The following is a 21,032-nucleotide window of genomic DNA, read 5'->3' as shown; positions in this document are numbered from 1 at the left end:
TTGCTATTCACGGTGATTGAAACCTCTAGTTTCATGTAATTCTTTAGCATGGAAGGCAAAGTTTTACTTTTCTCTTCTCTAAATTTGAGCAAACTCTGTATTGATGGCCAGCCACTTTAGCTCCCCTAGCTCCATGAACCATTTGACTCATGCAAAAAGTCATGTTGCTAAGTTATTACCTGTCTGCTGCATCTGGATCCCACCTTGAAGGGGTGAGGAAATTCCATGGCACAGAGAGGTAAGCAGTATAAATTAATTTAAGCTACTTTGATATGTGGACTTGTTGTAGAACAGGGGTCGGCAACCTTTGGCACGTGGCTCGCCAGGGTAAGCACCCTGGCAGGCCGGGCCAGTTTGTTTACGTGCCACGTTGGCAGGTTCGGCCGATCGCGGCTCCCACTGGTCTCAGTTCGCCGTCCCAGGCCAATGGGGGCAGCGGGAAGCCGCGGCCAGCACTTCCCTTTCCTGCGCTGCTTCCCGCCACCCCTGTTGGCCTGGGACAGCAAACCGCAGTCAGTGGGAGCTGTGATTGGCCAAACCTGCCGACACGGCAGGTAAACAAACTGGCCCGGCCCGCTGGAGTGCTTACCCTGGCGAGCCATGTGCCAGAGGTTGCTGACCCTTGGTGTAGAATCTCGCAGACACTTGCTGCCCTTTTCTGCTCATAGAACGGAGGTCAGCAGGAAGGGTAGTATTCCCTCATGGATGCTGGATTCATCGATATAAACTTCCATCCTCTGATAGAAATGGTGAAGAGAGAAATTCTCTGAAGGATGAGGCCATTCAGATGCTTGCTCCTGTCATCAAAAATAAATTTTAGTGTAGATCTTTAAACTGTTTTGTTTTCCTATACAATGCATTTAAAACTGTAAATGTCTTATGCTCCATTTTATCTTCTGTGTTTTTATTACACACTGTCACAATTTTATTACTCATTTAAAAGTAAGATTATGCAAAGTAATGAGCGATCGCTTCTGTTTAAAAACAAATTAACCCGCCCCTTAAAAAAAAGGTTCCTGTGACAGGGTAGGACTAATGCCATTACATAAACCAAAATCTATTTTCCCCACCATAGTTTCTCCCAGTCAGGATTGCACATATTTTATTTTATCTTATTATTGATTTATTTATTTAAGCGTTTTTGATAGAAAAGCTCTACCAAAGTCATACCACATAGAAGCTATTTAACATTTTTTTTTCCTGGGGGAAGTGCTATGCAACAGGGAAAACGGAGATATGTACTCATGCGCACACATCCGTCCCTAGTTCCTTTTTTCTTCTTAAATAAATAAATAACTTTTTTAGTGTACAGCTTAAAATTTCCTAAATCGTACATCTTCATTTTTTTTATTTTTATAGCTGTGTTATTTTTATATATCTATCAGCATTAATCCTGAAAAGTTTACACTGAGTATAGGGGAAGGTAAAACTGCAGTTTTCATCAATTCAATACAAATTATAAAAAATGTAATAAATAAAAAAGGCTAATTGCTGATGGTTTCCATAGATAATCTGTCTTGTTTTAACTCTAAAGACTCAAGCTTTCACATTCTACATGAGTATCAATATTTTATAAGGAAATAAAGAAATGTAAAGCTAGTTCAGACAATCAGTATTTTAATTCTGTCTTCTCAGGACATCACTAGTCTGAGGGGAGGAAAAAAAAAGATACTACAGAAACTGTGAGAGCAGCAAAAGCTCTTAGGTGATGTTAGATGTTGACATTTTCCTACTTCTCTCTAACAGTGGGTCTGCCCAGAGGAGTCCTGGAGAATGGCACTGTCTGATAGAAATAATACATTATTTTTTTATTAATTATCTTAGGAGTTGAGTATGGTATTTTTTCCCCCTTAATGAGGAAGAAAACATGCTTTTTTTTCCCCTCCCTTCCCCTTGTGCAGGTAGCTTTATTGAAGTGGACAGTCAAAGTAGTAATGACACTGGGTTTCCAGGTGAAATATTTAAAACATTACATGATTCCTCTGAACCTGATGAGACATTGGCTGTTGAAGCAGCAGCTACAGAACTGGAGAAGGAAGGAGAAGATGGTGCCACAGAGAACCTCCTTAAAGACGCTGCTGAAGAAGTGCAGTTGACTATTCATCAGAATGCTGAAACTGAAAAAGACAGGGAAGATGCAGTGAATGAGTGGGAAGATATTAGTTTGGTAATGATACTTGTTTTTTGTTAGCTGTATTGAGGGAACAGTAAAGTAATCTCCAGTTAAATTGCTTTTCTAAAGGACACTATTGAATGGACACTTATGGCAGAGCTATTGTGTGCCTCCTTTAACTTACAGGCTTCATCCCTGTCTTATTCATTTGTCTGCTTGAAAGATACAGAATATATTGAACCTGATTTTTCAGAGCTGCTGAGCAGCCACAACTCCAGATGAAGTCAGCGGGAGCTATGAGGTCTCAGCTCTTCTATTTATATCCTTATGATGTGCTTCATTAGAAGAGTCTGAAGACTTACAGGCATCTGTGTGAATTAGTGTTGCACAGGGTCCTGTTGTAATTATAGTCAAGCACATATATGTATAAACAATTTAATATACTTCGCTGTTGGTATGACCAAACTTTGCTTTTATTTAATATGCAGGCGGAATTGGAAGCTCTGGAAAACAACCTTTCTGTTGAGCAAAACATGCTTCAGGCTCAAAAACAACAGCAGGAGCGTATTGCTGCCACTGTAACAGGACAGATGTTCTTGGAAAGTCAGGTAATGTTTGAAGCTCATAATGACTTTAAAAATTAAAATCACTGTTTGACTTGCCAAGAGGTACAAACAGTATATCAAACACTGTTTATAACGGGTCGGCAACCTATGGCACACATGCCAAAGACACGTGCCATTAAAAATCCTGCCCACCTGGCCTGCTCTCCTCTGCCCTCTGTTCCCCCAGCAAGGGCAGGGAGCAGAAGCATGGCCGTGCACACAGAGTGTGCAAATGGCCCCACTCTCTCGGCACAGCAAGCCACGGGGTCCGTGCTCCCGGGCCAGAGTGCCGGGCCGAGCGCAGCAAGCTGCCGGTCCCTCCCCCGCCTTCTCCCCTCCCCTGGAGCTCTGCCGCCACGTGCAGTGCTCTGGGGGTTGGGGCTGCACGCTCCCGCAGGGCAGCGTTGGCTCTGCGGGGAGGCAGATACGCTCCCCATTCAACCGGAGGGCTGGGGCTGTGTGCTCCCACGGAGCAGCATATCTAGCTCTGTGTGGAGCCTCATGGTAAGGGGTCCAGGGCTAGGGGGTTGGATATGGGATGGGGGGGAGTCGAGGGACAGGGAGCAGGGTGGGTTGGATGGGGGGTTGGGATCCCGGACGGGTGGCTAGGGCTGGGGGTCTCTGGAGGAGGCAGTTGGAGCAGGAGGGGTTGGATGGGGCATGGGGGTCCTGGGGTTTGTGAGGGGCCAGGAGGTGGATAGGGGTCAGGGCAGTCAGGGGACCAGGAGCAAGGGGGATCTGGGGGGGGTAGTTAGGGTGGGGGGTCTCTGGAGGGGGTGGTCAGGGGATAAGGAGCTGGGAAGGTTGTATGAGTTGGGAGTTCTGGGAGTCCTGTCAGGAGGCAGGAGTGTGGAGAGGGGTTGGGGCAGGCAAGGAGTGGGGCAGGGGGGGGAGTTGGATGGATCAGGAGTGCTGGGAGTCCTGTCGGGGCAGGAAGTGGTTGGATAGGCATAGGAGTCCTGGGGGTCTGGCTGGGGATGAGGGTGTGGCTAAGGGTCGAGGCAGTCAGGGGATAGGTAGGGGATAGGGTCCAGTCTGGGGACAAGGAACAGGGAGGCTTAGATAGGGGGTGGGGTCCCAAGAGGGGGTAGTCAGGGGACAAGGAGCAGTGGGGTTAGGAGTTCTTAGGGTGGCAGTCACTCAGCCCTTTCCTCTAGCCCTGACCCCCCCGCCCACCACGCCCTCTGCCTTGAGCCCTGCACACCCCCAGGCTCCTGCCCTGAGCCCTGTACCTCCCTCATACACACCCAGCCCTTTGCTTGACTCCTTCATCTCCACCCACAACCCTAGCCCTGACTCTGGCACTCCCACCCATACCCAGCCCCCCCTCTGCCGTGACACCTACACCCCTCCACGTACCCAGCCCTACTCCAGGCTTCTGCCCCCAGCCCTCTGGGTCCTAGCCACCGGCCCCGCACAACCCGCTGCTGGTCTGAGGTTCTGGCGGGCGGACCCTTGTGAGTCGGGGTCCCAGCCGCAGGTCTCACTCAGCCTGCTGCTGGCCTAGGTGAACAGAACCCCAGACTAGCAGCGAGCTGAGCGGGCCAGCAGCGTAAGATCAACATTTTAATTTCATTTTAAATGAAGCTTCTTAAACATTTCGAAAACCTTGTTTATTTTACAATACAACACTAGTTTAGTTATATAATATATAGACTTGTAGAGAGAGACCTTGTAAAAAACATTAAAATGTATTACCGGCATGTGAAACCTTAAATTAGAGTGAATAATGAAGGCTCGGCACACCGCTTCTGAAGGGTTGCCGACCTCTGGTTTATAACGTTTAATTCTGGGCACTTTTCTCGCTTATGAGCTTGTTTTCTTTCCTCAGCCTACTTGAGAGAATATTAAAAGAACATGTCTCAGATTCAAAATGCCTGAAATATTACATGTTACATTGTACAGTTAAGGTTCATACTTCATGAATAAATAAGGGAAAATATCTTCCCTTTTTTCAAGTATCAAGCTTATATTTTTTAGTGTGGGGCAAGAGAAGGGAGTAATAAGATTGAGTAGAAATTAAAAAGCCTTTATAAGTTGAAGTGCAGCAAATTGTACCTAATGTTTGAAATGAAACTTTTTTAAAACTACTGTTTAAATTTTTGAAAATATACAAATACACAAACGTTCACCTTGTTCACGGAAGGAAGGACAAGAAGTAATGGGCGTAGTCTACAGTAAGGAAGATTTAAGTTAGATATTAGGAAAACCTTTCTCACTATAAGGGCTGTTAAGCTCTGGAATAGGCTTCCAAGGGAGGTTGTGGAATCTCTATCGTTGGAGGTTTTTAAGAACAGACCACATATCAAGGATGGTCAGCACAGGGGGCTGGACTCGATGACTTCTCCAGATCCCTTCCAGACCTACATTTCTATAATTCTATGAAAACTAAAAAAAAATCTTTTGGATTATGCTTGTGTGTGTCATATCCAGCTTTGTGTGTGTTCATTTTTCTGCATTTCTTACCAACTGAAGTCATGCTAGTAGCTGATGTTTTTGGAAGTGTAAGCGCATTTTGTATCAGACTCTGGTTACTGCACATATGCACAATAATAATTTTTTGAAACCTTACAGGATTTTCACTTTTGTGGGGCTTAGATTTTGTATTTACCATAGTTGAGTGAAAAATGTGCTTGAATGCTAACCTGACTTCTTTTAATCTGTACCACACTGTATCATTTTGTATGGGAAGTCAGAAGGGAGCTTATCTCCCCCCTCCTCCCCCCAATTTGATCTTTGGCTCTTGCTGTACAAGGCAAGTAAACCATGCAAAATCCTTTGAGTATTAAACCCTCACAATAACATAGAATCACTCTAATTTTAATGCAGGTAAGCTGTAGCCAGTTAAGGTTTCCTATAGATTATTAAGGTCCGAAGGGACCATTTTCATGATTATCTGACCTCCTGCATACCACTGGCCAAAGAGCCTCGCCCAGTAATCTCTGCATAAAGCCCATAATTTTTGTTAGAGCTATAGCATATCTTTTAGAAAAAGATCCTATCTTGATTTTAAATACTTTATAGGTTTAAAGGTATCTGGTCTTGGTTAAAGACTATACTGACTTGACACCCGATGAAGTAACACACGGTATCTAAATAATTGTAAACGATGTTCCAAAATACTAGTTTGCAGGCTTGCTTTGGAGGAAAAGGGAGATAGTTCATATGGTATAAATTGTGTCCCACTTTCAGGTTAAAAGCTTCCTTGTACTTTCACCAGGATGTGATTTTTTTTTTTTTTTTTTTTAACACCCCTTTCCCTCCCCCCCAATTAATTATACTTTGGTAAGAGCTTGAGATATTGCAAGCCACATCGTGGCAGACAGACTATTAATGCTGTAACTGATTCTAATTTAACAGTAAAAACTGAGCAATTTGTTTTGAAACAGACTTTAACAGGGCACAGAACACAGTTCAAGCAAGGGATCTCTGGAAAAAAATTAGGGCTTGTCAACTGGTTAAAATTAATTGCACAATTAAAAACAATTAATAAACAATAATGGAATACTATTTGTGTAAATATTTTTGGATGTTTTCTACATTTTAAAATATATTGATTTAAATTACAACACAGAATACAAAGTATACATATTTATATTTGATTACAAGTATTTGCACATTAAAAAAAAACCCCAAAAGAAATAGTATTTTTTTCAGTTCACCTCATAAAAGTACTTTAGTGCAATTTCTTTATCATGAAAGTTGAACTTACTTTTTGTACGTAATTCTACATTTGTAATTGCATTCAAAAATAAAACTCTGTAAACTTAGAGCCTGCAGTCTATTCAGTCCTACTTCTTGTTCAGCCAATCACTCGACAAACACAAGTTTGTTTACATTTTGCAGGAAATAATGCTGCATGCTTTTTTTTTTTTTTTTTTTTTTTTTTTTTTAATAAAAGCAAAATCACCTAGAAGTGAGAATTGGCTACAACAGTGCCACAAGAAAGCCTATGTCACAGATATTTACGTGCCAGATGCGCTAAAATTCATGTGTCACTTCATGCTTCATCTACCGTTCCAGGGGACATGTATCCATGCTGATGATGGATTCTGCTTGATAACAGTCCGAAGCAGTGTGACTGATGCATGCTCATTTTCATTATCTGAGTCAGATGCTACCAGCAGAAAGTTGATTTTCTGTTTGGGTTCTGTAATTTCTATATCAGCGTGTTGCTCTTTTAAGACTTCTGAAAGCATGCTCCACACGAAGGCACTTCAGATTCTTAAACCATGGGCCGAGTGCTGTAATATGAAGTATATGGCAGAGTGAGGATAAAACAGAGCAGGAGACATACAGTTCTCCCCCCGAGGAGTTCAGTCACAAATTTAATTAACACGTTATTTTTTGAACAAGCATCATCAGCTGGAAGCATTTTCCTCTGGAATGGTGGCCAAAGCATGAAGGGGCAAACGAATGTTTACCATGTAAATACCTTGCAATGCTGGCTACAAAAGTCCCATGCAAATACCTGTTCTCACTTTCAGGTGACATTGTTAATAAGAAGAGGGCAGCATTATCTTTGTAAATGTAAACAAACTTGTTTGTCTGCGATTGACAGAAAAAGTAGGACTGAGTGGATTTGTAGGATCTGAAGTTTTACATTGTTTTGTTTTTGAGTGCAGTTATGTAACAAAAAAATCTACGTTTGTAAGTTGCATTTTCACTACAATACTTGTATGAGGTGAATTGAAAAAAACTTTCTCCATTTTTACAGTGCAAATATTTATATTAAAAATAATATACACTTGTATTCTGTGTTGTAATTGAAATCAAATATATATGAAAATGTAGAAAAACATCTGAAATATTTAATACATTTCAATTGATATTCTATTGTTTAACAGTGGAGTTAACATTGTGTTTAATTTTTTGAATGACTCGCTTGAGTTAACTGCAATTAATCGACAGCCCTAAAAAAATGTAAACATTATAGCCTTTGGTAGCACTAGATAAAAATGAATAAGATCAGCCTGAAAATACTAAAAAATGATTCACTAAAACGCATCCATGCTTTGCAGAAGGGAGGAAGGAGAAGAAATGGGGGAAGTGTAGTTTCCATAGATTGGGGTATGTGTGTGCATAACTGGAGTTATGTCATATAACAGCACATTTAGCAGAGTCCAGTCTGAACTAGAAAGGTGTTCTGATAATCAAAAGATGATTTATCCGCATGACTGACACATGTAAATATACCATTCATTTATATTATAAGAATTTTTAGAAAAAACAAAAAACTTCTAGGGTGGTGTTGCTGTCTTTCATGGTCAGAAATACGGCTATAAAATTACTTGCTCACAACTGTCTTCCTGTTTTATGCTACATCATTTATAGAACTGGAGCACCCTTCACGTTAAATCAATAGCAATAGTGAAGTCCAAAGTGGACTTCCTGGAACATGTAAATTGGGAACACCAGAATTTAAAGTCATGTCTGCTGTCAGACATGCTTGACGACTTTTCCAGTCTTGTAATGCTTCACTTTTCCTAAAATTAATATTTACATGAGTAACTTGTATTGAAACAAATGAATTAAAGAATTAAGGAGGCTGGGTGTTTTCCTCTAAGTTAGTGATCTACGTAGCCAGTTTTCAGTCATTTTGGAATTGAGAAGTACAGGGAGGAAAAATTAGAGAGAGCATTTAGCTTATCCAAGAGACAGTTAAGAGGTGACTTGATCATGGTCTATAAGTACCAATATGGGGAGAAGATTTCTGATGGCAGATGGGTGCTTAATCTAGCAGACAGTTATAACTAGATCCAGTGGCTTGAAGCTGAAAGTGGACAAATTCAGCGTAGATATGAAGCACAAATTTTTAACAGTGAGGGTAACTAAGCATTAGAACAACTTTAGAAAAGAATGCGATGGATTCTTTGTCTCTTGAAGTCTATAAATCAAGACTGTGTCTTTCTGAACAGTATTCTCTAATTCAACCAGAAGTTGTGGGTTTATTGGAGAAGTTACTGTGGGAAATTAGATGGCATGTGTTTTTGCAGGAGATAAGACTAGATGATCAGAGAAGACCTCAAAAATCTATAAAAACTGATGTGTTCTTTTGTCTCTGCACTGAGATACTCTGTTTCTATAGATATTCTTCTTTTTCATTTTAACCATTTTTTAAAAAAAAGAGAGCCAGGGGACACATGGTTTTGAAGTATAGTACAATATTTATATTAAATAGTTTGCCTAGCACCTTATATTCTTGAATTGTCTTCTTCCATCATAGCTCACATTGTGTAGTAATGCATTTCCTCACAGAATAAGGTGCTACTTGCCATGTGTTAGGCTTGTGGAATTGGATCCAAAGAGAGTGTAGTTGACAAAATAACGACCTATGCAACTGGTGAAGGCCACCTTCTTCCTTATGAGGTCAGCATGGCATCTCAGTTGGAGAGCTGGAGATGACGGGGGTGGTGTCCCTGTTCCCATCTCCTCTCCAGTTCGGCTCATCTTGGTTACAGACTTTTGCCCCACAAACTGCCATTCCAGGCCCCATCATGACATCTCAGGGCTACCTTCCTTAGAAAACAGAAAACTGATAGACTTGAATGGGTCAGAAACCAAAATCCTCAAACTCCAACAAAGTAAGGTGATCATACAATCTGTGAAAGGAAAGTCAAGCATTACATGAGTAAAATGAGTAGGATTTGGCCCCTTGACTTTGTGTAAATTGTTTAGATTTTCTGTGAATGAGTAAACACTATCCCAGTGTGAACCAAGCACATTTTTGAGTCGAGCAGAGATGGTATTACGAGCTATCCTTTTTGATGACGTATTAACCCCACTTCCTGTAGGAGCTTCTCCGTCTGTTTGGTGTTCCTTACATTGAAGCACCTATGGAGGCAGAGGCTCAATGTGCTGTCTTGGACCTTACTGATCAGACATCTGGAACAATCACTGACGATAGTGATATTTGGCTATTTGGAGCACGGCATGTTTATAAAAATTTCTTCAGTCCGAACAAGTATGTGGAATATTACCAATATGTGGATATTCAAAACCAACTAGGTAAGGTGCAAGTGCTTGTATGCTGGATATATTATTTGCTTGCTTTTGATGGGCAGTTTTGTTCTGTATCTTTTTAATACTGGAAATCATTCAGAATCATATATAACTATTGGGTGGTGATATTTTTTTGAGAGAGATCAAAGTCACATCAGATACCATCCTCCTATGTTGGTTTGTGCATTAAGTAATCTCTTTAAATTCACAGCCATTCATTGCACTGGGGCTAGGCTAGTGACCTAATTACGAGAGTAATAGTAGCTACCATGTATGAAATGCAAGTCTGTTTTCTGGTAAACATTCACATTTTGTGTGAAGAAGAGAAAAGACCATGCATAGTTTTAGTCAGAGCAGATTTTATATAGGCAGATTATAAGCTTCTCTGAATAACTGTGTTATAAAGGGATCTAAAGGATTAAATCACGTTGTAGAACAATTTTCAATTACCAATTAATCCATGGTAGTATTTTTCCTTCTGATTGCTGGTGCAAGACCATAGATCAAAAAAGATTACTGGTCTTAACAAAATTTTTAGCCGTGGCACGTAGTAAACTACTGAACTTTTTAAATTTCTGTGTCTGTCACCTAATTTATTAAGGACAATTTCTGCCCATTCCAGCTCTTCCTCAGCCTTACTGAGGCAAAACTACCACAAAACTCCCAGTTCAGAGATTTCAAACAGTATTTTAATGTTTATTGGTTATTGATCATGCAAAACTTCTCAATGGTTTTACGTAATGAAAAAGTGTTCGTTCTCCCAGCAAATTCTGAGACGACATTTTTGGCCAGTACTGTGTCTGATATAATAAGCACTTCTTATTTCTATATGTACGAGTAACTGCAGCGGTTCAAGAAGATAAGTGGAGAAGTAAATTGCCTAGGGAGGTTGTGGAATTTCCATCTCTGGAGATATTTAAGAGTAGATTAGATAAATGTCTGTCAGGGATGGTCTAGACAGTATTTGGTCCTGCTATGAGGGCAGGGGACTGGACTCGATGACCTCTCGAGGTCCTTTCCAGTCCTAGAGTCTATGAATCTATGAAAATATCAAAGTTGGGGTGTGAGTGTATAAAAGCGAGTCTCTTTTCTCTGATTACCTTATTTGTGCCTTTTGTGGCAGAGATTGCAATTGCTTATGTGAAAAAAGTGTTATGAAATTATTTGTTTTTAACTATCTGTGATACAGTAATATATTTTGGTCTGTTTTGGGAAAAAATCAGTTTCACTTTGTCTGCCATCTTTCCTATTAATCCTTTCTGTTCCTCTGCACATGGTTCCCTATGCCCAGTGGTCTTTCTCTCCTGCTGCCATGGACATATAAACATTCTGATTAGCTGCCTGATGGACTGTCCTAGCATGCACGCTTCTCCCTTGTCCCTCTCCATTGAAGTAATTTCTGGAGTAAGTTGGTAGATCCAGTCCCTGAGGGGTGGTTCTGGTTTTCTGTCATCTTGTAACACCACTTCCTAGTAGTGGCAGCTAGGTTGACTTCTCCTCTTCCTTTCCAGAGTCTGGAGGCCTGTAGATGCAACTTGAAGCAATGAACATCATCACCCTGTGTCCTGCCAACACAGTGTGATCAACCTCCAGCCAGGGAGCATAGACCACACAATTTGAGAACCGCTGCTTTTAAACTATTTGAATACTGTGACTCCAGACTTCAGGATGTTGTGTGCAGCATTGGTTCTGTCTCTGAATTCCTGATATCTAAGCCACTAAACTTAGGTCAGGATTGAAGATGGGGTGAGACGTAGGTGTGTGAGTTTTTTTTTTTTTTTTTTAAGATGTAAAATAACTTAAAGGCCAAAAATTAATGCAAGTCTCCAGGGTTCCAAACAGCATTTAATTTTGACTCTAAGGGGTTGTCAGATACAGTTCCTTAAAGCAATCACTAGGCCAGCAGTAATGTTTTGAGATTGGTCAAGCATGACCTTGAATCAGAGTAGCTTTGGTCTCTGTTAATGCCTGTGCGTTTTCCTGTTACTGTTTTTATTTTCAGATAAGGTGCTATTGTTGTCTTTTGGAGAACAGAGTTTAAATTCATAGAGTAATGTCTGGTTTATGTTTTCTGTCTTACAGGGTTAGACAGAAGCAAGTTCATTAATTTAGCCTATTTGCTTGGAAGTGACTACACTGAAGGAATCCCATCTGTTGGCTGTGTAACAGCAATGGAGATTTTAAATGAATTCCCTGGGCCTGGAATGGAACCTCTTTTAAAATTCACGTATGATTTGTTTGATTTTTCTTTCCATAATACAGATGTTTTACGTATTTTTCTATCACTTTACCGTGTAAAGAGAGATGTGAATATAGGTGAAGAGTACAGGTTACTATAGAAATCAACATAGCTATCATAGAATCATAGGCCTGGAAGGGATTTCAGAAAGTCACAAAGTCCAGTCCCCTCTGCTGAGTGAGGACCACATAAACCTAGACCATCCCTGATAGGTGTTTCTCCAGTGTTTCCTTAAAATCATCCAATGATGGGGATTCCACAGCCTCTGTTTGATGTCTATTCCAGAATTAGTTACCCTTATAGATAGAAAGTTTTTCCTAATATTTAACCTAAATCTCCCTTATGTAGTAATGGGCTTAATCTGCAGCATCCTACATTCAGTGAAAATGGAGAACAGTTGATCACAGGGCTCTTTTCATAGCAGCCCTTACCATATTTGAATACTGTTGTCAGATCCCCCCTCAGTCTTCTCTTCTGAAGACTAAATATGCCCAGTATTTTTAACATTTCCTTATAGGTCAGGTTTTATCACTTATATATATTTTTTGCTCTCCTCTAGACTCTCTCTCCAGTTTATCTACATTTTTCCTAAAATGTGGCACCCTGAACTGGACACAGGACTCCCAGCTGAGGCCTCATCAGTGCCGAGTAAAGCGAGACAATTACCTCCTGTGTCTTACATACAACCCGATTGTTCATACACCCCAAAATGATATTAGGCTTTTCCACAACAGCATCATGTTGTTTACTTGTATTCGATTTGTGATCTATTGTGTCTAAGTTTTCTCTCTAAGCCACGCAGCAGCCTATTAAGTGCCGTGCAGGCGCTCAGGGCTGTGGCAGGGAGAGGCGCTTTAAGTGCAGTACTTTGCACTTGTCTTAATTGAATTTAATCTTGTTGATTTCAGACCCATTCTCCAATTTGTCAAGGTCATTTTAAATTCTAATCCTGTCCTCCAGAGTGCTAGCAGCCCCTCGCAGGTGGTGTCTACAAATGTCTAAACATACTCTCCACTCCATTATCTATGTCAGTGGTTCTCAGCCAGGGGTATGCAGAGGTCTTTGAGGAGGTGCATCAACTTATCCATATATTTGCCTAGTTTTACACCAGGCTACATGAAAAGCACTAGCAAAGTCAGTACAAACTAAAATTTCATACAGAGAATGATTTGTTTATGCTACTCTGTATACCAGTGTTTCTCAAACTGGGTTCGCCGCTTGTGTAGGGAAAGCCCCTGACGGGCCGGGCTGGTGTGTTTACCTGCCCCGTCCGCAGGTCCGGCTGATCGTGGCTCACACTGGCCGCGGTTTGCTGTTCCAGGCCAATGGCAGCTGCTGGATGTGGTGTCGACCGAGGGACTTACTGGCCGCCACTTCCAGCAGCCCCCATTGGCCTGCAGCGGCAAACGGCAGCCAGTGGGAGCCGCGGTCGGCCGGATCTGTGGACAGGCCAGGTAAACAAACTGGCCCGGCCAGCCAGAGGCTTTCTCTACGCAAGCGGTGACCCTAGTTTGAGAAACACTGCTGTACACTATATGAGTGTTTCCCAACCTGGGGATTGCGATTTATTTTATAATATATGGTAAAAATGAGAAAGTAAGAAAGTTTTCAGTAATAGTGTAGCTGTGACCCTTTTTGTATTTTTGTCTGATTTTGTAAGCCAGTAGTTTTTAAGTGAGGTGAAACTTGGGGGACACAAGACAAATCAGCCTTCTGAAAGGGAAGCGGTAGTCTGGAAAGATAGAGAACCTCTTCTTATTGCCTTTTATGTCCTTTGCTAGGTGTAACTTATTTTGTTTCTTAACCTTTCCGATTTTGTCCCTACATGCTTGTGCTATTCTTTTGTACTTCTCCTTAGCTATTTGGAAAAGTTTTTCCATTTTTTGTAGAATTCCTTTTTTATTTTCAGGTCATCAGAGAGCTCCTGATGGAGTCATATTGGCTTCTTGCTATCCTTCCTATGTTTCCTTCGCACTGAAATAGTTTGCAGTTGTGCCTTTCATATTGTGCCCATTAGAAACTGCTATGGGACTAGGGCCACCCGGGGGCTGGGGGCGGGGGCAAGAGGGGCAATTTGCCCCAGGCCCCGGGCTCCTCAGGGGCCCCCACAAGAGTTTTTTGGGGCCCCTGGAGCAAGGTCCTTCACTCGCTCTGGGGGGCCTGGAAAACTGTTGTGGGGCCGGGCCCTGGAGCTTCTTCCGCTCCCGGTCTTCGCCGGCGGGGGGGTCCTTCTGCTCCAGGGCGGAAGGACCCCCACCAGCGAATTACCGCCGAAGCGGGACCTGCCGCCCAAGTGCAACCCGGTCTTCGGCGGTAATTCGGCGGTGGTGGGCCCTTCCGTTCCGGGACCCGCCGCCGAAGTGCCTCGAAGACCTGCAGCAGGGGCCCCCCGCCACCAAATTACCGCCGAAGACTGGGTTGCACTTCGGTGGCAGGTCCCGCTTCGGCGGTAATTCGCCGGCGGTGGGCCCTTGCTGCGGGTCTTCGGGGCACTTCAGTGGTGGGTCCCGGAATGGAAGGGCCCCCCACTGCCGAACAGGGCCAGCTCTAAACATTTCATCACGCGGGGGTTGCCCTGCCGCTTGGTGGTCCCGCGGCTCTGGTGGACCTCCCGCAGGCATGACTGCGGAGGGTCCGCTGGTCCCGCGGCTCTGGTGGACCTCCCACAGGCACACCTGCGGATGCTCCACCGGAGCTGCGGGACCAGAGGACCCTCCGCAGGCATGCCTGCGGGAGGTCCACCGGAGTCGCCTGCCGCCGACGGCCCCAGGCCCCTGGAATCCTCTGGGTGGCTCTGTCTGGGTCCTTACCTACCAGTTCTCTGAATTTGTTAAAGTCTGCCTTTTTGAAGACCATTGTCCTTATTCTGCTGCTCTTACTCCTTCCTTTCCTTAGAATCATGAAGTCTATTTCATGATTACTTTCCCTCAAACAGTCTTTCAGCTTCAGATTAGCAACCAATTCGTTTCCATTGGTAAAAAGTCCAAAATGGCTACCCCCCGACTACTTTCTGATAGAAGAACTCGTCCCCAATGGATTCTAAGACTTTAACTACCCAGACATGTGTTTCCCATATTATTTTTCAACAGAAAATATCCTCTAAAGACTCCCATTACTTACCAGGTTTTGTGTTTTAGATATTTGTTATTCTAAAAATACTTCATCCATCTCCTCTTCATGATTTGGTGGTCTATAGTAGATTCCTGCCATGATGTTACCCCTATTTTTTCCCCTTTTATCTTAATGCAGAGACTTACAACTGGTCTGCCTGTTACCTCCTGCTGGGGGAAGTTAGGTTATTATTAGCTGGAGTGGCAAGGAAACAGTGGGATGTTCTGATGTAGCTAATAGAATAGAACTGGAGAGAGTTGGGGTTTTTTAGAACTGTGCAACTGCTTCAGAGTTCATTTCAGAGTTGGACTCCTAGTGAGACAGATATGGGCCCCCCGAGTTTGGGAGAAGGTGTGTTCTATATTTTTTGGTAGAAGGAGGTGAATGAAGAGTGGGAATTAGACTGCCTGAAAAGAGACATACAAAGGTTAGGGTAGGGAGGGGCAGAGGCTGTGGGTTACGTTCAAGAAACAGAAGGGGCAGGAGGGTATGTAAAGTAAGGTCAGTAACCACTAAGACACATTCCCTTCCAGAAACTGAAATAGAACCCAGGATTCCTGAGTTTCTACGTTGTTTTGCTATCTACCAGGTATCTCCTTCTAGTGGCTGGGCCGTATAAAAGGTAACAGCCTGATACTCCTATCAGTTAGGTGGAATAGTACAGGTCTGTGCTGTGGACCCAAAGGCGGTCCTGACGATGACCCAAAGGGGAGGCCATTATGGTTTCACATGATAGAATTTCTGTATTTTCATTTTGCTTTTCTTAAAATCTGGGAAATATTATTTTTCCCCCTCCCCATCCTCCAAAAAAATTATATAAATGTTAACATTGCAAAGTCATGCATTTAAAAGTTAAGAAATGCTGGAATTAAGTTTGTCCCATGCAACCTTTAATTCAGCCCCCTTGTACATATGCTTTATGATACAGTCTTTAATTACATGATCACAGACACCTTTTTTTCCCCCACGTAACTCCTGTCTCACTCAGGGGATAGTGTGAATGGTGTTCTAGGAATGAATCAGGGTTATGTACTGAAATTATGTTGTCTGTAGGACCCCAAGCTCATTTGTTGCAGATGTTGGAAAGTGTATAGCTAATGAGGCCTAGAATCACAGGAAGGAGAAAGACTATTTCATTTTTTAGGAAACTAAATCCTGCCCTGAAAATTTGGATTCTGTCTTTGTCTCTTTCAGAGTTCGCACATGTGATGCTGGGCAAGTCATTGAAACCAAAACTTTCCAAGGTGTCTACTAACTATCTGCTGTTTATTATTTTGGGTACTCAGCTTTAGATAACTGTGGTCAGACTTGTAGAAGTGCTGAGCACACACAACTGAAGTTATAGGACACTATGCAATGAACATATTAAGTGTTTAAAAAGGCTGAGTACACTGGAAAATTAGGTCCTACGCGTGTTGAGTTAGGCACCCAAAATCAGTGGACACTTCTGACCATTTTGAATGAAACCTCTGTGACTCAGTTCTCCAGTTGTAAAATGGGGAGGATAATACTTCCCTAGCTCACAGGGTGTTTGTAAAGATAAGCTCATTAATGTTTGTGAAGTACTTGAATATTATGGTAATGAGTGCTGTAGAAAAGCCCATGAAGAAATTAATTCTGTGTTCACTGCAGAGTTTGGATGGTTGTGCAGCCAGTTTGGCATGGGGCTGCATGGAAAGTGCATTGTTAGCTATTCAGTATTTCTTAGCAGCATCTCTCCTTGTGCACTAAATGAATCTGGGGTCCAGTTTAAACAGTATATAATCAAGACTATCATGCTTATGAGCAAGGCTGGGGTGGGTATGGAGGGGTGTTGGAATTAAGGCTGCATGAGCAACCTTAATTCAGGCACTTTCTAACTTTAACATTTTTCGAATGTGATTTCTTTGTATCTGGTTTATAAATATCTCTGTGTGGTTGGATTGTATTTTCAGCAGTTACTATTTGTAAGTAATATTTCCTCGTCTTTAGAAGTCTTCTGGCAAGAGGGCAAGTGCTTTGAAAGGAACAGTGGGCCTTGAGCTGAAGGGTGCATGTGATCCTGTTAGTGAGGCTTCCCTGTTTTCCAATAAAAATAGTTTTAAATCACTTATAAATCCATAGCACAGTTCACTGGAGCCAAATTTTTAAAAATTCATGGAGCAGTTTTTCTTGGAAGTGGGCTTACCTGGGGCTATGACTTTTTATTTAAAAAAATGTATATATAAAAGTCATTTTTTGTTACAAAAGTTGTCCAAGAATCATCCCTATGTATGGAACACTTTTTCCTCAGCTCATTAGTAAGGCCATCGCCCTCTTTGTATTTACGTACCTCTTGAAGACCCACTTCTGTTGTGCTGCCTTTGACAAATCTAGTTGACTTCTACTCTCCAGACCAAGATGTGGCCAAAGATCACCTTGACCACTGGTACTTTACAGGTTGTGTATCTTCTCCCTAAAGTGTCTGTGTGCCTTTTGATTGTATGCTTCTTGGGGCAGAGATTGTGCCAGCTTGTTGTTTGGAAATTGCCTATCATGTCATGGCACTACTGGAAACAAATAAGAAATAATAATAATAAAGGCTGTTTAAGTTCGCTTGTTAGCCCTTAATAGTCTAAAATGTATTTTACTGAAACAACTGAATGTCTTTCTCCTCCTGTACTCTTCAGTGAATGGTGGGCTGAAGCTCAGAAGAATAAGAAAATAAGATCCAATCCACATGATACCAAAGTAAAGAAAAAACTGCAGCAACTGCAGCTGAGTCCTGGCTTCCCAAATCCAGCAGTAGTAAAAGCTTACCTGAAACCTGTGGTGGATGAGTCAAAGGGGTCATTCATCTGGGGAAGGCCTGACGTAGAACAGATCAGAGAATATCTTTTTACAATTATATCTGGTTGGAGTTGTGAACCAAAGTTTTTTGATAGAAAAGAATGCATGAGTCTATTAGCAAGTTCAATAACAGAGAACCAAATTCTGCTTGTCTCACTTGCATGAGAAGTGATACTGTAATCTCATTCACTTCAAGCAAAGGTAAGGTGAGGAGGATTTCACTTTAAACATAAACACAATAAGTGATTCCATCCTCACTTTATTTAGCATCCCTTGCCACACTCCATGTATTTCTTGCACTGATTGCAATTTGAGATTCAGCAGTGTGTCTAAAAATGGATGGTCCATAGTTAGGTAACTAAATGAAGCCTCTGGTGTATATACAAACATTGCGGGTTTTTTCTTTTCTTCAGGTTAACATATTTTTACAACAATATTGGATGTAGCCAGAGGGATCTTTTTGTTGTTTGAAACACAGTTAATGGATAATAGAAAAGAATAAGCTTTTCTAGAGACATTTGCGATAATACTGGCAATAGTTGTTACTAGACCTTGAAATTTCCTTTGTTCTTACAGTACAAAAACTTTTAGGTACAGTATCTTTTAGAGATGGTTGGTTAGGTATGGAACTTCCGTTTTTCACATTCATACTTTGGTAGTAAGAAGTGTTTTTTAATTTTTGATGAACCTTAACTGCCTACACATTCTGTCAGAGTTGCTTTGGCTGGACTAGGACAAAGACAGATGAAGTCCTTTTGCCTGTACTTAAACAGCTGAACTCACAACAGGTAATCGTGTTATTGGAGGATTTTATGTAGTTTAAAGCTGGCTTGAAAATTTAAAAACTAGTATTTTTAAAATAACCAACAAAGCTTCAACCAAAAGAATATTATAAACCCAAATCATTTAACAGACTCTTGATCAAATTCTGTGCTGAACTACAACCCCTGCAATTCCATTGAACTTGTGGTCTGTCACAAGTTGTAAGTCAGCATGGAATTAGGCCTTGTGTATGTAGATATTAAAATTGTAAGTACATATATTTTTAAAATGACATCACATTAGATTTTAAGTTCCTTTGGGCGTAAATATTGTACAGTTTGTGTGCTGTGAAGCACTTAGATTTTACTAATTTACAACATGTAAAATTATACTAATAGTTCTGCTGTCTGTCGACTCCTGAGTTCAGGCTTCTATTTGTTCTGCAGTAGCTGATATTACAGATTCCTAAAGCACCATTTAATCCCTACTTCTGATGTATTGAAGCTTGGCTCCTGTAGGATTTTCGAAGCAGGCTTGCCAGTCTTCCATTCATGTAAAGCTTCATCTATCTGAACATTTTTAAATGTTCTTTCAAACAGTTTGGCTAAATGAGGTTGTACTGTATTCCCTATAAAGCTTTATATGTTAGTAATAGCATCAGCTCTTGCAGGGAGATGCAGATCCCTGAATATAGGAGTAGGCAGATAAATGGAGGAATTGCTTTTAAAATACTTCATTTTATAACATAAATATATTGATAACCTTTAAATCTGCGCACACACTGTTAACAATGTGGAATCTTAAGTGATTCTTTCAAAAAGGTTGCAGTTAAGACTTAAAATGTTGCAGTAAGCATTCAATTAATTTGATCAATGAGAGTAACATTTTATTGCACTGGTTTGTGCAAATGAAAAGCATAGTTGTCGGGCTTATTGAGTAAAGCAATCATTTTATTGTTAATAGCTTTGCATTTGAGAATATGCTAATAAGTATGGGTGTGTGCAGGTCTGGGAGTCTACATTTTTGCTGTAATTGCAAATAACACATGTTAGAAGCACGAACACAGTATTTGTAAAACGTGAAGGGAATTGTGCTTCCTTAGACATTAATTTTTCTTTAAACAGGGCTGTAGTGTTTCTTGCTCTTAAGGAAGCTTTTAAAACTTAATGAATATTTATATTATTGTATAATTACTAATCTCTTCTGGTAAGTCATCTTGTACTCTGTATATACTTGTGATTCATATTTCATTTATTTGAGCTGTCTTTGTTCTACACCAATTTAGACTATAGCATAATCTATCTTATTTATAGAATGCCTATCACCGTGGTATCTAAACTTCACCTCTTTAATTGTTGTGTATTCTTGTAGACTCAACTTCGAATTGATTCATTCTTCAGACTAGCACAACATGAAAAGCAAGCCATTAAGAGCCAGAGACTTCGAAGAGCTGTGACTTGTATGCGGAGGAAAGAAAAAGAAGCAGCAGCTGATGAGGCTACTGCTGTTGTGGAAAGAGAATTTAAACACGGTGAGAAAACTAAAGGAAAAATAGCTGTCCAAGACACAACAGATAAAGCTACTGCAGCACAAAGCCAAAGGGTAAAAAGGAAAAAACATGCAAAATCCGAAGAGGAGAGTTTCCATGGAGGTGGTTTCATTGGTGAGTTGCAGATGTCAGAAGCATCCAGTGGGTCTTCAGGGGAGGATTCTGAAAGCGAAGTTTTAAGTAAGAGCAAAAGAGGAAAAACTGTCAAGGAATCAGCAATTCAGAAAATCACAGTGAGACAGGAGGAAGACATGAATAGTAGCTCAAGTGGTGAGGATGAAGATGAAGAAAACACAGTCATGGTGACTGCCCGATCTGTGTTTGAGGGCAAAAAAGGGAAATCATGGAATAAGAGAGGAAGAAAAAAGAAAAAGTGCTAACTGTGGGGGTTTTTTTGTGTTTTATGATCAAGTCTTGATTTGTACTCTAAGGAATTCTATGGTAGAAAAAAATAAATATAAATTATCCCTTGTTTTTCTGTGTGTATTGCATTGACATTGTGACTAAACTTTTAAATAAGAGGAAGTTTTTTAGGACAATTATTCAGAAGGTCCAGTGTTCGTCTTTTTATTCAGTGAAAGTTTCCATTTAAATAAATACTTTTTCCGGAGTTATTTTATAAAATTGGGCCTGACAATGATTTGTCAGTGTTATTTCCTAATAACTGAAGTGAGATAGTTGTATTATGTCACCTTCTATCAACTTCACAATTCAGTGAAGTTTGAGAAGTGATGTACAGAATTTCTGAGTACGGGGGGAAAGAAAATCTGCTCAGTTTTGGTTCTCTTATCCTCTTCAGTCTGCCTGTCTTCAAAAGTTTCATGTCCCAAGTCTGTTCACTGC

At 41.1% G+C, this 21,032-nt stretch overlaps 1 protein-coding gene across 2 annotated transcripts in view; it reads left to right on the top strand.

Annotated features, from left to right (window-relative positions):
* Window positions 1–20,661, top strand: part of ERCC5 (ERCC excision repair 5, endonuclease) — a 37,933-nt gene extending 17,272 nt beyond the window's left edge. The window contains exons 10-16 of one of the 2 annotated variants that reach the window (XM_032800966.2): window positions 1,902–2,167; window positions 2,602–2,721; window positions 9,513–9,726; window positions 11,803–11,947; window positions 17,719–17,919; window positions 18,582–18,666; window positions 20,012–20,661. In XM_032800966.2, coding sequence (XP_032656857.1) covers window positions 1,902–2,167; window positions 2,602–2,721; window positions 9,513–9,726; window positions 11,803–11,947; window positions 17,719–17,919; window positions 18,582–18,666; window positions 20,012–20,569 — 1,589 coding nt within the window. In that variant the 3' untranslated portion in view covers window positions 20,570–20,661. Of the gene's footprint in view, window positions 1–1,901; window positions 2,168–2,601; window positions 2,722–9,512; window positions 9,727–11,231; window positions 11,478–11,802; window positions 11,948–17,718; window positions 17,920–18,581; window positions 18,667–20,011 lie in introns of those variants that run through there. The other variant, XR_004376580.2, reaches the window with a different exon arrangement.
* The last annotated feature ends 371 nt before the right edge of the window (window positions 20,662–21,032 follow it).

Source organism: Chelonoidis abingdonii, chromosome 1, assembly GCF_003597395.2.
Source record: "Chelonoidis abingdonii isolate Lonesome George chromosome 1, CheloAbing_2.0, whole genome shotgun sequence".
Lineage (NCBI taxonomy): Eukaryota > Metazoa > Chordata > Testudines > Testudinidae > Chelonoidis > Chelonoidis abingdonii.
Note: the sequence above shows the minus strand (reverse complement) of the source record. Positions and strands in the feature narration are given on the sequence as shown.